At 42.3% G+C, this 15654-nt stretch overlaps 1 protein-coding gene across 1 annotated transcript; it reads right to left on the bottom strand.

The window, feature by feature from the left end:
* Positions 1 to 220: 220 nt before the first annotated feature.
* On the bottom strand, positions 221 to 13760 carry LOC121306271 (macrophage mannose receptor 1-like). Its single transcript, XM_041238013.1, has 10 exons — positions 13445 to 13760; positions 10635 to 10976; positions 5801 to 6142; positions 4475 to 4798; positions 3259 to 3594; positions 2829 to 2870; positions 2695 to 2736; positions 2561 to 2602; positions 419 to 460; positions 221 to 327 (listed from the first exon to the last, which is right to left on the bottom strand). Exons 1-10 carry the CDS (start codon positions 13758 to 13760, stop codon positions 221 to 223), a joined length of 1935 nt encoding a protein of 644 aa, XP_041093947.1.
* Between the last annotated feature and the right edge of the window lie 1894 nt (positions 13761 to 15654).

The raw sequence follows: 15654 nt of genomic DNA, 5'->3' as shown, positions 1-15654 counted from the left end.
GTGTTACCTGTATACACTGCAGCATATCCTACTGATGATCAAATCATTTGAGTGCAGGGTGACATTCTTAGACAGTAGATTTTGCAAAAAAAAAAAAAGACAGATTTGTTCTGGACAATATAATGTAACTCTACATTAGGATTCCAAACCAAAAGACAACCTTCTGCTCTCCTAGTGTTGTTGCTGAATAGTTGCACACAGCTTATATAGCTCTAGTGGATCACATGACACATGGTGGGCTGTCAATCACACTGAAAAAATCTGCCATCTTCAAACTGCACTTACCTTGAGAGACCAGAGTGGAAGGGGTCCTCGAGGATTCTGCTTCTGTAAAAAGAAAAAGAGAAAATAGAACGTTTATAACAAAGGCAGATTGTTGCAGTGGTTCTGAATCCACTGAAGTGATTACACTGCATACCTTGAGAGACCAGAGTGGAAGGGGGGCTTGTGGGGTCTGAATCTGTAAAGAAAACACACAACAGCAAGATTTAAGGGTAGATGTACTGAAGTGTTGCGGCTGTCGCAATTGTTGCAAGTCAGTGGGAAGTGTAGCGTGAAATGTACTAAACAAACGCAACGCTGTTCGCATCATTTTAACGAACGCTTTGCAGCCGCAGTCTTTATTTATGCGTTAGCCTTAACTGAATATGTAATTCTAAGCGTTCCTGCAGAAATTCACAAAAACATGGTGGAGATGAGAGTGCAAGTGAGGGATCAAAAATACTAAAACGAGGTGTACTAAAGCTGCAGGCAATTGTGACACTTACAATTGCATCAATTTGTTAAGAACTTTTGAAAGCATGTTTTAAACAGTCGCTATTGTTGCTGGCATTTCCCATTTCACTTTTTCTTGTGCATTGCCAGTTGTGCTCAATGCATTTTTGAGACGAACACCCTATTGTCTGTTAATTATTGTGGCAAAGTGCCCGCCCCTGTGTGTATTTTGTGTTGTGTGTTAATGTTGGTGTATAGTCAATGGTACACGGGATATAAACGTGTCTGTGTAACACAAGTGTTTAAAATGTATATTTATATTTAGGCACGAGGATTGCACAGCACTTTACGTGCAGGTAAAATGTAATAATATGTGAGCACGGGGAATTGCACTTTATTAATTCACGTGCAGTTGTACCGCAACTCCAATTGAATGATGATTAGCAATCGAGTCACGGTACAGCTACATGTTTTCACCCACTTGGGGTTGGGTGTTCGGTGAGTGGAGAACGGGATTGGAGACGGAGGTAATAAATAATAAAATAATAACGTAAAGTTAAAATATCTGCTCACCGTGTTTTGTGTAGTGTTAGTCCATTTTGTTTGTCTCTTTTGTTTTGGCGAATGTGCCGTGTCCTGTGTCTTTGTGTTTGTTATAACCGTTTACTTTCTGGCTGTCTGTTCATTTATTAAATGCTGAGCGAAACCATTTGCTCAGCTCCACCAAACTCCACCTCTCTCTGTCATTTATTGCCTGTTTCTGGTCTGACGTCACCCACTGCAGCCGTCTTTGTGACATTACCCAAGCTACTAAGAAGACCAAGTTAAAAATAAAATGTGCAAATTTAAAACACCCTAAAATCATTTAGTTTCAATTTAAAATAATCTTGTATTTGCATTGTACACCAATGCGTACAATGCAGCAGCATGATTTATTTTGTGTTACCAGTACAAAAAAGTGCTCTAGGTATTCATTTGATTTTACTACTGTACTGTATAGGCCTACTGCACAGATTTGTATTTTTACACAATGTAATGTGTAGCCTACCCAAATCACATTAGTGTTATTTCAGTGCAATGATTTATGTTAAAAATACATTGAGAACTATAAATATGTGTGTGCGATTTTATTGTAGTTTTTAAACATGACACCTCCTTATGTCTGGTTTAGCGAGAGGCTACTGTATGATTATGAAAAGCTTTTTGGGGGTGAAGGTTGGGGTCCCCACTATAGAATCTTATAGGATTAAACTGCCTTTCATTTATATATATATATATATATATATATATATATATATATATATATATATATATAAAAACAGTATTAAAATAGGTCAAATGAAGATGGAACAGAATGCATTGTACAGATGACGTTTACATTTAACAAAAACAGTGTTGTTTTGATTCTTTCACCCTTCGGGCTCCCTCTGCTGCAGCAAACCACATCTCAACTGTTACTATTTTATTTGAGAAAATGTGGCAAAAAACTCTCACTAGAGATCTCACTAAGATGACGCAAATAATTTTTAAATTAGTATATTGTGACTTTATCAACATATTTTCTCTTAGTACATATGACAAATGTATATCTTGGGAATTGTCGCAACAAAAATGCAAATTGTGGTACGTTTGCGCCGCGACTGGGTCATCTTTGTATCTCTACCCCTTAGTGTTTCCTGCTTCAAGTGTAGTCCTTTATTACAAAGCCACAATCAGACTGAACTGATACAATGGTGAACTCACTGTTAAATAATTGAGGTTGACAAGAACACTGAGATTAATTTATAACTCGTGGTGTGTGCTGTCAGTCAGATTGAACAATCTGCCATCTTCAAACTGCACTTACCTTGAGAGACCGGAGTGGAAGGGGCGCTCGACGATTCTGCTTCTGTAAACAGAAAAAGAGAAAAAAAGGTGGTTTATAACAAAGCCAGATTGCTGCAGTGGTTCTGAATCCACTGAAGGGATTACACTGCATACCTTGAGAGACCGGAGTGGAAGGGGCGCTCGACGATTCTGCTTCTATAAACAGAAAAAGAGAAAAAAAGGTGGTTTATAACAAAGCCAGATTGCTGCAGTGGTTCTGAATCCACTGAAGGGATTACACTGCATACCTTGAGAGACCGAAGTAGAAGGGGGGCTTGTGGGGTCTGAATCTGTAAAGAAAACAAAGAAGAAGAAGATTTAGTGTTTCCTGGTTTCTGCTTATTCAGATCTCTAGGCTATACCCTGCCCCGCTCTGAGGGTCAGACAGCTGCTGTAGGATCAGTCCCTGCTCACAGACTGGGGTACAACCACCTAGCTGAACAAGAGCACAGACTGAACAGGGAGCCTTCAGTCACAGCAGAACAAGGGGTACTGAGAGCTGCAATCCACATCACCCCATTGACCATCCCATCAGCCTGAGCAGGGAGCCTGTGATTCTCAAAGTGGAAACTGCTAGATTAGTCACCACCAGGATCTACTGAAGATCTAATCATGCTTCCCTCTTTCAACCTGAAGGTTTACATTGAATTCAATGAGAACTCTGAACAGGGTCCTCACCCTCACAGTAGAAGGGGTTCTGATTGTTGCAGCCACAGTCAATCCATCCACCAGTCTTCATCCTCACACAGTTCTGATTGCCTCCCAGATTGTCTGGTTGCCCGTTGCTCCAGGTATGAAATGTGTAGTTATCCCCCTGGTGTGACCACTTCCAGGGCTCATTGAACAGTCCTATCCAGAAGGTCCTGCCCTGCGCTTTCTTCACTATTTCTTCATTTTCACTGGCATTCTTGATACTGACAAGGTCAGTGTGTTGTTTTCTACAGTACTGCTGAGCTTCAGTCCAGGTTTTCAGTTCTACAATCAGGGTGTATCTCTCAGCAATGTTACTGTTCTCTGTAAACACAAATAGCAGATCAAAATAAATATCAGCTGTGGAGATGCGCTGGCTCCCCTGTTGTATAGTGATTGAACGCAAGTCACACCCAGCTCAGCTATCAATGTCATGAAAAGCAATAACTCTAGCTGTGCATGGGAGTCTCTTTAGTTTATGTCTGAAAAGTATTTAATAGCAAAGTGGGCAAATAAACTGTTTAGAAGAGAAATAAAAAAAGTGACATTTGTCACGAACAACAAGATCATCACTTTGGAGACTGTACCTCATGAAACACGTAATTTATGTAGCCTAGTGTTGGTTAGGGAAGCACCTGCCAACTGAGCACCTATTGTGCTATCAGCTGTTTATCAATGTCTGTCAGATCCTTTGCTCATGGTGACTGAAAATAACTTGTAACAGGGAGATGCAACTTTTATATACTGCAGAATACCTGTCAGACTCCATTTGCATAACAAATGAATCAGTCATGTGAGGTTCAGCCCACTACACATAAAGTAGCAAAGCTACAACCCTCTTTTCATCAGCTTTTATGCTAATACAAATAGCTATTTAATGTGATACAACATAGTTCTTCTACACTTCTAATAAGGGCTACATATTTAAGACAAGGATTTTGCTATCCACAATATAAACAATCTAAACAAAAAAATAAGAACATTTCTTAGAAGAATAAACATTTTCTTATGTTTCTTATGAAGGAAAAACAATCCTAAGAAACTGTTATGAATACCACATTTTCTTAACATTTTTCTTAACAAAAATATGTTTCTTCTTTTTAATGTTTCAAGATTATAGCCCCTGTGCAGTATCCAGGGGACCGGGCTTCACCCCCAGTCCAGTCAGCTGTTTCATTAACAAAGGAATTGAATCTCAACTCACCGCTGTAGCACATGAAATAGTTTCTCTGATTGCAGAATGAATCCTCCCACCCTCCCTCTGCATTGACTGAAGCACAGAAGAGGTATGGTTCCCAGTTGGAGTAGATGACATCTCCTCCACTGGACCACTGCCAACTCTCTTTGTCGTGATACAGCCCAATCCAGTGATCCGAGTCACTAGTGGAAGGTATAAGACTTATAAGCTTATTAACCCTGGCCTGGTCTTGAATGCTGGGCAGGTCTCTGCCTTGGTTTCTGCAGTAGCTCTGAGCTTCCTGCCATGTCTTCCCAGTTCCTTCATAGAAACACTGACCAGAGGAGCTGCCTGGGGAGAGGGGGCAGCACAATAAAGAGGAGTGAAAACGTGCTCTTCAGAGAAAAGATTTCCACTGGAAATGGAACCAACAGTCACAGATTACTGGTTTTGTAAGAATGCAGGACACTAATAGAACTGTATGTTGATAATAAATGTACTAACAACCCGCTTGTGGTTTGTATTATAACAGGAGTAACATTCTGGCATGAGTAACGAAGGTCATGGAAACACCAGGTAACCAAAGAAACCGTTGGGAGAAAAACTCAATTCACTGTCAACCAATGTTAAAGGTACATGTCTTGTTATTATACGTTATTGCACAGCTCAGCACAATACCTTAAAGTCTAAAGAAATATAACTGGTGTTTTGTTTACCCTTTTATTTTATTTTTTTAATGGAATCACCAATTATTTTTCTTATTTTTCTCCCCAATTTGGTAAGCCCAATTCTTGTTTTATTTCAACCCAGTTCACCTCTGCAATGTCTGCACTGACTCAGGAGGGACGAAGAGGTGTCCTCCGAAACGTGTGCCCTCAGCTGTTCGCTTCTTTTCACTCTGCAGGTCCATCATGCACCCACCTCAGAGTGACAGTGACGGAGGACCACACAGCTCTGGGCAGCTTACAGTCAGGCCCGCAGGCACCTGGCCAGACTATAAGGCCACTGGTGTGCTGTGAGCTGAGGACACCCTGGTGACCTAAGTCCCTCAAGGCGGTGCTCACAATTGTGTGCCACCCCCTGTGAACTCCCGTCCATGGTCGGCAGTGGAATAGCCTGGACTCAAACCAGCGACCTCCAGGCTATAGGGCGCATCCTGCACGCCACGCGGAGCTCCTTTACCAGATGCACCACTCGGGAGCCCCCATTTGTTTACCCTTTAAACCCCCAAAGCAGAAACTGCTAGATTTGTCACCACCAGGACCTATTGAAGAGATCTAATCATGATTCCCTCTTTCAACCGGAAGGTTTATACTGAACTAAATGAGAAAACAGTCTGAACAGATTCCTCACCATCACAGCAGAAGAAAGGCAACTGAAAGTTGCAGCCATAGTCGATCCATTCACCTGTCTGGCTCATCATCACACAGTTCTGATTGCCTCCCCAATTATTTGGTTCCCAATAGGCCCAGCTGTGAAATGTGTAGCGATCCGCCTGGCGTGACCACTTCCAGGGCTCATTGAACAGGCCTATCCAGAAGGGCTTGCCCTGTGCTTTCTTCACTATTTCTTCATTTTCACTGGCGTTCTTTATACTGACGAGGTCGGTGTGGTTTTCTCTACAGTATTGCTGAGCTTCAGTCCAGATTTTCAGTTCTTCAATCAGGGTGAATCTCTCAGTGATGTTGCTGGTCTCTGTAAACACAAACAAACAGCAGATGAGAGACAGGGAGCTGTGGAGGTGAGCTGGCTCTGAACCCTAAATAAACTGTGTGTTTTCAGCAATCCTACAATTTAAAAAAACTGTGCCTTGTTCCCAGTCAAGTACATGTTTTGATCGATTATTATACTATAAAACTCCACGTCTTTATGGTCACTCATCATAAAAGTTACTTCTGCATCTCAGCCACTTTGGATTCCTGCGTTCAATAAGCAGAGTGATTTTTTGTGGCACTATGAGGCGGAAGTTAGGTCTTATTGAATCGTATGTTAGCAAATGTTTTCAAAAATGGCTGACAAAGTTGCAATGCGGTTAGTTTTGCAGGAGTTTCTGGAAGATAGACAGCATCATGCCTACATGACAGTATACTCAGCAACGAATATTGCAGCGTTAGTGGCTGTGAGAACAGTGAACTCAAACAGTCCAGTAGGGGTAGAAAATTACGTTGAGAATGTTGTGATATAGCCTGCTACACCAATGCTGCATTTAAAGCTCATTTTCAGATGAAGCGAGCAACATTTCAGGTAGCCTATGTCATGTTTTATTTTAATAATACTTATAGTAACTGTAATATTTATAATAATAAAGTTAATGTCCCCCCCCCCCCCCCCCGTTGTTTTCTAAAGAAACGTTATAACTGTGTCAGGGTAGCAAAACGATGAGAATAACAGCGATTAACATTCCTATCTTTAGTAACGTAATAAAAATATTACAGTATGTGACCATGAGTTTATATTTATTTCCAATAACATTTATAAATGTGTGCAGCCGTGTGGCCATTTGGCCGGTGATTGTGAACAGGTGTGGAGCTGTGGCAAAGTGCCCGCACCTGTGTGTATTTTGTGTTGTATGTTGTGTGTTAATGTTTGTGTAAAGTCATTGGTACACGGGATATAAACGGGTCTGTGTAACACGAGTTGTTTAAAATGTATATTTCTATTTAGGCACGAGGATTGCACAGCACTTCCCTTGCAAGTAAAAAGTAATAATATATGAGCACTGGGAATTGCACTTTATTAATTCACATGCAGTTGTACCACAACTCCAATTGAATGAATGATTAGCTATCGAGTCTCGGTACAGCTGTATAAAAGCAACATGTTTTCACTCACTCGGGGTTGTGTGTTCGGTGAGAGGAGAATGGGATTGGAGATGGAGGTAATTGTAATAATAATAGTTAAAAATAAAAGCTCATCGTGTTTTGTCTGTATAGTCCATTTTGTTTGTCTTTTTATTTTCTCTGCATTCTTCTACAATGCTGCAAGCAAGACAATGCCTGGCAATGTGAGAGGAATCCAAAGATGAGATCAGAATCCAGAGTTGCCCACTATGCTGCTGCTGTCGAGGGCGACAGGTCCTCAAAGATGTTGAAATCCAAAAGGACATGGTCCAGAAGAAAAACCCTAACTTCCTCCCTTCTGATGTAACAAGATTGGAGAGGAGAGTGGATGAACTTGAACTAAGCACTGCAGCCGAGGATTTACAGAACAGAGCTGTAGGACATATTCCCTGAATATGATAATACATCAACGTGTATTAGAAATGTAACTGGATTCATTAATGAAACTGTGTGTCTTGAGAAACAAGGCAAACTGCTGTGTTTTGAAAGGGGCCTCTGATTTGCAGACATACTGAACTATGTGGCCTACTGATTAGAGGACTGGCGCCTGAACTGGATTAGGCTGAGCGGACAGTTGAATTATAGATGTATAGATGTATAGATAATTCACACGTGCAACAACAATCATTTTGACATAAGGAAGACTTAAATTAGCGATGTCCCGATGGAAAAGGACATTAAAACATCAAAGAACTTGGAGTTAATGAGGCAAGATACACAAATGATCTCATTAAAGTAGCTAATCAGCAGAGTGAAAAAGACTATAAAAATCTAAACAGAATTGAACATTTTGCGCTCTATTTTGAATGCTAAACAAGGTGCTGTCACTCTGCTAAAAACCACAGTATCCAAAACCAGCTGTGCCCTGCTACCTGCTAGCTAAACATTCAATGAAGAGGCAGAGCGGGAGGGAGCTACTGTGGATCCTATACCGAGGACTGGAGACTTTGTTGCAGCTGGTTGTTGATTCTATCGAGAATTGAAACCTTGTTGCCAAGTTTGGTCCAATGTGGGACTGAAGACTTCGTTGCTGAGAGGAGAGTTTTGTACTGGATGCTTCAACAGATTGAGCTTCCAAACCAGCGGACCAAAAGTATAAGCTTCATCTAGAATTGAACTGTTAATTATTTAGTTTGCACACTTTGTGTGTGAAATAACTTTTAGTGAAACATGATGAAGTAACTATAAGTAATCTACTTCATATTGTTACATGAAGAATTTCTTTAAAAGTAAACTTGCCATATACTTAATCTATATACCATTAATAAGCTTAATTTGATACATTCTTAAGATTGTCGGCATTATCTCAGATGTACTCTGTGCATTGGATGTGGACATGTGTGTGTGAGCGAGGGACTAGCTACATTATAGCCTGTTTACCTGCTTGCTGCTGATTTTAGGAGACATGCGGTGTCATATTTCAACTGCCTTCTTGTCAAGCATGAGTGTAGTGTGAGGATTTTGAATTGTGTTTTGTGCTTAGAGACTAAGATATTTACTTTCTAACTTTTCTGATTTCTGTTTATTATTTGTGTAGTTAATAAAATACTACTATTGATTAACCATTCCTTGTGTCTGCACGTGAATGTGTGTTCATAATAAATCCTCCATCTTTAGAACACGTCAATTTAAATATTGTTAGTAAGAGAACTAATCAACCCAGATATTAAATTATCAATTATTGAATTGTTCCTACAGAGAACAGATCGAATATCTCCAGCAACAGATGGAGTATCAAATAAACCACTAAGCATGCTGCTGCAACAAGAGGAGGAAATTCCCAAGCTCCTCGCAGAGCTAGAACATGCAGAGGAGGAGCTTGAGAAAGCAAAAGCAGAGATTTGCAACCTCCAAAAGGGTTATCGGAACCTGATTTCAACTCAAATACTTTTACTTGGAGTTAAAACAACCTCTCCAATTGTGAACAGTACTGAAGCAGAGAGACTAAAGGACTGTGTAAGAACTCTACAGGGGAAGTGGCATGGCCCCCCGGGATAGACCAACGTCTCCAAGACGCTGTCCCAAGCACTGCTCAGAGCGTGACCTCACTCCCTGAATACACTGCACAACCCAGAAGGCAAGTCCGTGGTGAGCCCAGAGCCCAGTCTGCAACTCTGCAATGCACAATGGTGAAGCACACCAACCTGAACTGAGAACTAATGGTTTACACCGCAAGTTCGAGTCAACTATCGGCAGCTAAGAAGAGCATCACCACTGAGGGACACACCAGAAGATTATTGATGATTGGGGACTGACAAGTGATCTGCATAAAGGCCAGACTGCTCTCTCTCACACTTGTAGAGACAGTACTGGAGTAGACATCTACATGGTCAGCTGAGACCAGGAAAAACTTTGAGAAACTCCACTGCCTTAACAGGAAAATGCTCCAAGTATGACGATCCCTGCACAGCCTTGCACACAGCCTGTCTCAGACCATAGAAGAAGGATGAGGGCCCGAGAGACTTCTACAAGGAACCGAAATGCCTTTACTGAGCAGGTGAACCACATCCAGGGGACAATGTAGACAAGAGCTTCAAGCTGCTGTTCATACGTAACCTGTCTGCAGAGGTCAGTGTTGCCATGAGCGCCGAGAGTATGGTGAAATATACAGATACCCGGGCCCAATACCAGGAGCACTCACACACCAGGAGTTGAAGCAGAGCCTGACTTTCTTGGATCGGAAAGAAATTAACTGCCACAGAACTCCTAGCCTTACACATTACCAGAGGGGGGAACACAGTGTTACAGCTTTTCAGAAGGTAAAAATGGGTCCCTTTATCACTAAAAAAATTATCCAAAGCGACTTCCAGAAATTAAATTATAAAACGTATATAACTTACAGGCAACAGAAATGAAAAACAAACACATATATACAACATATACAAAATAAAGAAATACAAAAAGATATATGAATAGAAATTTACAAATAAATGTTGAATAAGTGGGTTTTGAGAAGATGGCGGAAAGCAGTAAAAGACTGAACAGTCCTGAAGAGAACTGGTAGGTAGTTCCACCACAGGAGGACAAGGGAAGAGAAGGAGCGAGCACAGCAATGAAGAGAAGGCATAACAAGTTGGCCAGTAGAGGATGAGTGAAGAGGGCGAGAGGGAATATAAGGAGGCACGAGGGATTGGAGATAGGATGTGGGCAGTGTGATGAATTGAGCAATACGCAAAAGCAAGGGTATTAAATATTTGCAAGCTGTAATAGTTTGAGATATTGGCAGCTGTAGGAGTGGTGCCAGATTTTCAAACTCATACAAGCTCCCCGAACAGGAATGCTTAATAATTATAAGAAATAAATTAAATGAATAATCAATTGCAATATAGCAACAATCCTGTCTTTACCTTTGTAGCACATGAAGGCTTTTTGAATGTTGCAGGGTGAATCAATCCACTTTCCCTCTGAATTGACTGAAGCACAGAAGAGGTCTGCCCTCCAGTTGGAGTAGATGACATCATCGCTGTTAGACCACTGCCAGTTCTGTGTGTCATCACGATACAGCCCGATCCAGGAATCCCTGAGAGAAGCTCCTGGAATATTTAAGAGCTGCTCTGCTTCTTCCTGGCTGTGCACAGTGGCCAGGTCTGTGTGCTTCTCTCTACAGTAGCGCTGAGCTTCAGACCAGCTCTTCTCAGTGTCCACAAACACATGTTTTCTGATCTGGTTGTATGCAGGCACACAAAACACTGATGAAGAAGAAACAACAACATTATTAACATGCTGATAGCTAGCGGAGATGAAGGCATTTAAAAAATAGATTTGTATTTAAATATATTTCAGACACATATTGACATATAAAGTGGTTTGCAGAATTATTCACCCCCCTGCAAAGTTTTCACATTTTGTTGGCACCTGAGCGTACTCCACAGCGTTTTCAAATTAGACTTTACATGTAGAATCTACACAAAATACTCCACATGATAAAGTTAAAAAGTAAATATAGAATATAAATAAGTAAGATTTACAGGGAAAAACAGATTAAGCTCAGTTGCATAAGTATTCAACCCCTTTGCTACTGCAGCCCTAAATCAGCTCAGGTGCAAATGATTTGTTTGAAAGGTCACAAAATCAGTGAAATGGTTTCAGCCTGTGTGTACACAAAGTGGTTTAACTTGTAGATAATTTCCCTCAGGTATATAAAGACTTTCAAGCTGCAACTCACATAGTGATCTAACTATGAGAAGGGTACAAGACAATTTCAAAAGGTGTTGATTATTCCTCTCAGCACAGTGAAGTCCATCATTAAGAAGTGGAAGATACATCATAGCACCCAGACACTACCCAGATCAGGTCGCTTTCCCAAACTGAGCAGCCGGGGGGAAAGCAGGAAACTGATTCAGGATGTCACTCTGGAGCCAACAGTGACCTTGACAGATCTGCAAAGTTCTGTGTCTGAGATGGGAGTCAGTGCTCACACAGCAACAATAAGCCGGTCCCTACACAAAGCTGGCCTGTATCGATGACTGACAAAACAGAAGCTATTACTCAAAAAAGCCTCATCTTAAAGTACGTATGGATTTTGCTTAAAAGCATGTAGATGACACTTCAGACATGTGGAAAAAGGTTTTGTGGTCAGATACAAAAATTTAACTTTTCGGTCTGAATTCCAGGCGTTACATGTGGCGCAATCCCAAAACTGCACATCACCCAGTCAATATCATCCCATCTGTCAAGCATGGTGGTGGCACCATCATGTTATGGGGATGCTTCTCTTCAGCAGGACTTGGAAGCTTGTCAGGATAGAGGGGAGAATGGATGACGCAAAGTACCAGCGAATCCTTGAGGAAAACCTGTTTGAGTCAGACAAGACTGAGGAGAAAATGTACATTTCAGCAGGACAATGACCGAAGCACAAAGCCAAAGCCACACTGAATTAATGTTCTTGAGTGGCCCAATCAAAGTCCTGACTTGAATCCAATTGAAAATTTATGGCGAGACTTGAAGATTGCAGTCCATCAACGATCCCCAACAAACTTATCGGAACTGGAGCAATTTTCCTGTGAAGAATGGGCACAATGCCACCATCCTACTGTGCTAAGCTAGCAAAGACCTGTCCCAAAAGACTCAAAGCAGTGATTGCTGCAAAAGGTGCTTCTACGAAGTAGTGACTTAAGGGGCTGCATACTGATGCAACCAGTAAATTTCATTTTGTACATTTTCCTTGTAAGTTTTGCTGATATTTAATCTCTTCCTCATATAACAGTGTTTAACCACTACAGCTTTGAATAAAAAAAAAAGTTAGTTAGTTTGAAAAACTGTGCATACATTATTTGTAATTCAACAAAATGTGAAAACTTTGCAGGGGGTGAATACTTCTGCAAACTATTGTATTTTAACATCAATATATTGCAATATGTTCCACAATATAGTAAAAAATACATTGATATTTTAAAATCTATTCTGATTTATGTAAGCTATTACCCTGTGTGGCGCAGTCGCCTCCCAGATGGTATTTATTATTATTATTATTATTATTATTATTATTATTATTATTATTATTATTATTATTATTATATGTGACAGCAAAGAGCTGTATGTTTTGTATTGTTTTGCAGCATGGATGGGAAGCCCCATCCACATTAAAAACCTTGTGCAGAAAGTGATCATCTCCTGAGTTAATTAATTGTTTAATTGTTGCTAATTGGGAGATGATCACCTGCAGCTATCTGCACTGGCTGGGTGGGAGTGAACAGCAGTGAGAGGAGAGTTTAAAAGAAACAGATTAAAATACAGATAGGATCAGTGAAAGCTATCTGCCCAGCCTGACCGGTAGTTGGATGTTCATGATTTTGTTTTGTTAAAACCTTTGTTTTGTCAGTGGCTTTTTTTGCTCAAAACTTGTATTTTATTTTTGTTTGTTAAAATACAAATGCTAACAAAACCACACTGGTCAAATTAAAAAGCACAAGGGCAGACAGGGGTGCAAGGTATTCTGGTAGAGGAAATTATGCTAGTGGCAACATTGGAAGCAACAATGCTGACAGAGGTGCAGGGCTCTCCGACAAAGCTAGCAGTGGCAATGCTGACAGCAGAACGTGCTGCCTTCTCCAGACCTGCAGCAAGCAGTGGCAACTTATCAGTGTAAATGCTGGCTCCTCCAGATGTGCAGCCAGCCGTGTCAATGCTGGCAGTAGAAATGCTGACCACAGCTCACTCCAGCCGCTCCTTCTCCTCCTCCTGGAGGGGGCACTTTCCGCAGGAGGAGCACCAATGCACTCCCTATGGATGTTCCCAGAGTCCTCCCGCACAGTGAGCTCCTTCTGCCTGCAAACCAGCACTGCTGCTCCTCCATGCTGTCCTCCCAGAGTCCTCACACACAGCGAGCCCCTTCTGCTCTTCCACGCTCTCATCCCAGAGTCCTCCCACACAGTGAGCTCCTTCTGCCTGCAAACCGGCACTGTTGCTCCTCCATGCTCTCCTCCCAGAGTCCTCACACACAGTGAGCCTCTTCTGCTCCTCCACACTCTCATCCCAGAGTCCTCACACACAGTGAGCCTCTTCTGCTCCTCCACGCTCTCATCTCAGAGTCCTCACACACAATGAGCTCCTTCTGCTCCTCCACACTCTCATCCCAGAGTCCTCACACACAGTGAGACCCTTCTGCTCCTCCACGCTCTCATCCCAGAGTCCTCACACACAGTGAGCCCCTTCTGCTCCTCCACACTCTCATCCCAGAGTACTCACACGCAGTGAGCCTCTTCTGCTCCTCCACACTCTCATCCCAGAGTCCTCACACACAGTGAGCCTCTTCTGCTCCTCCACGCTCTCATCTCAGAGTCCTCACACACAATGAGCTCCTTCTGCTCCTCCACGCTCTCATCTCAGAGTCCTCACACACAATGAGCTCCTTCTGCTCCTCCACACTCTCATCCCAGAGTCCTCACACACAGTGAGCCTCTTCTGCTCCTCCACGCTCTCATCTCAGAGTCCTCACACACAATGAGCTCCTTCTGCTCCTCCACACTCTCATCCCAGAGTCCTCACACACAGTGAGACCCTTCTGCTCCTCCACGCTTTCATCCCAGAGTCCTCACACACAGTGAGCCCCTTCTGCTCCTCCACACTCTCATCCCAGAGTACTCACACACAGTGAGCCTCTTCTGCTCCTCCACACTCTCATCCCAGAGTCCTCACACACAGTGAGCCTTTTCTGCTCCTCCACGCTCTCATCTCAGAGTCCTCACACACAATGAGCTCCTTCTGCTCCTCCACACTCTCATCCCAGAGTCCTCACACACAATGAGCCCCTTCTGCTCCTCCACACTCTCATCCCAGAGTCCTCACACACAGTGAGACCCTTCTGCTCCTCCACGCTCTCATCCCAGAGTCCTCACACACAGTGAGACCCTTCTGCTCCTCCACGCTCTCATCCCAGAGTCCTCACACACAATGAGCCCCTTCTGCTCCTCCACACTCTCATCCCAGAGTCCTCACACACAATGAGCCCCTTCTGCTCCTCCACACTCTCATCCCAGAGTCCTCACACACAGTGAGCCCCTTCTGCTCCTCCACACTCTCATCTCACAGAGTCCTCACACACAATGATCCCCTTCTGCCTGCAAACCAGCGCTGCTGCTCCTCTATACTCTCATCCTGCCCCCTTTCTCTCCATCTTCCTCTTCAGGGCAGGTGGAAACTCCACTTCCCCCTGAAAGGGGCAGGCGAGGCACCATAGAAGCACATCCTCCATCCGGCTCTTTTGGGCAGGTGGCTGGGTTTGGATCCCCCGAAGGAGCCTTCTCGGAAGCTGGGCACCACGGAGCCTCTTCCTCCTTTAGCAAGCGCTGCTACTCCTGCTGGATTTCCTTCCACTTGATTTACTTTTCTTTTTTTCTTTTCTTTACTTTTTTAACCTGCAGTTCCTGGTCTGTCACTAGCGGTACTATCCCGTTTCTGACACTATGTGGTGCAGCAGCCCTTGCCCACAGTCTGCACGAGTATAATAATTATTGAATAATTTCTAGCCTACAGTCACACATTCCCACGAGGTATTTAAAAATACAAAACAATAACAAATAAACAGTGGGCGGCATCTCGCTCGTACTAACAAATAATAAATTAAAACACTGTTTTTGCTGTCAAATCTAAAATACCTAAATCATAACAACAATACAAAACAAAATCTAAATAATACAAAACTTGCACAGGGTCAGGGAGCAGCGTGTCACAGGGATATATGTAAAGTATACATAACATACATTAAGAACGACTATTTAGAGTATTCAAACCTGTTCACTCATGAATTGTAACTGAGAACTGAGCTAAGAATACAAATACAAGCTGATCATTTTAAAAAAGAGACAGAAAGTCTTTTTAAATGAAGCAGTTGTTTAAGGATATTAACAGAGAAATAAATCTGAAACA

This window comes from Polyodon spathula, chromosome 47 (assembly GCF_017654505.1).
Source record: "Polyodon spathula isolate WHYD16114869_AA chromosome 47, ASM1765450v1, whole genome shotgun sequence".
Classification (NCBI taxonomy): Eukaryota; Metazoa; Chordata; class Actinopteri; order Acipenseriformes; family Polyodontidae; genus Polyodon; species Polyodon spathula.
The sequence above is the reverse complement of the archived record's forward strand: the minus strand, read 5'-3'. Positions and strand labels throughout refer to the sequence as shown.

Excerpts from the sequence above, each read along its gene's own strand:
- LOC121306271 (XM_041238013.1), bottom strand. The coding sequence starts at position 13,760 with ATGAGAGTGTGGAGGAGCAGAAGAGGCTCACTGTGTGTGAGGACTCTG. Across the intron at positions 10,977-13,444 it reads GAGGAGAAGGAGCGGCTGGA|TGTTTTGTGTGCCTGCATAC; the intron begins GTGAGCTGTGGT and ends CTTCTTCATCAG. Across the intron at positions 3,595-4,474 it reads CTATTTCATGTGCTACAGCG|AGAACAGTAACATTGCTGAG; the intron begins GTGAGTTGAGAT and ends TTGTGTTTACAG.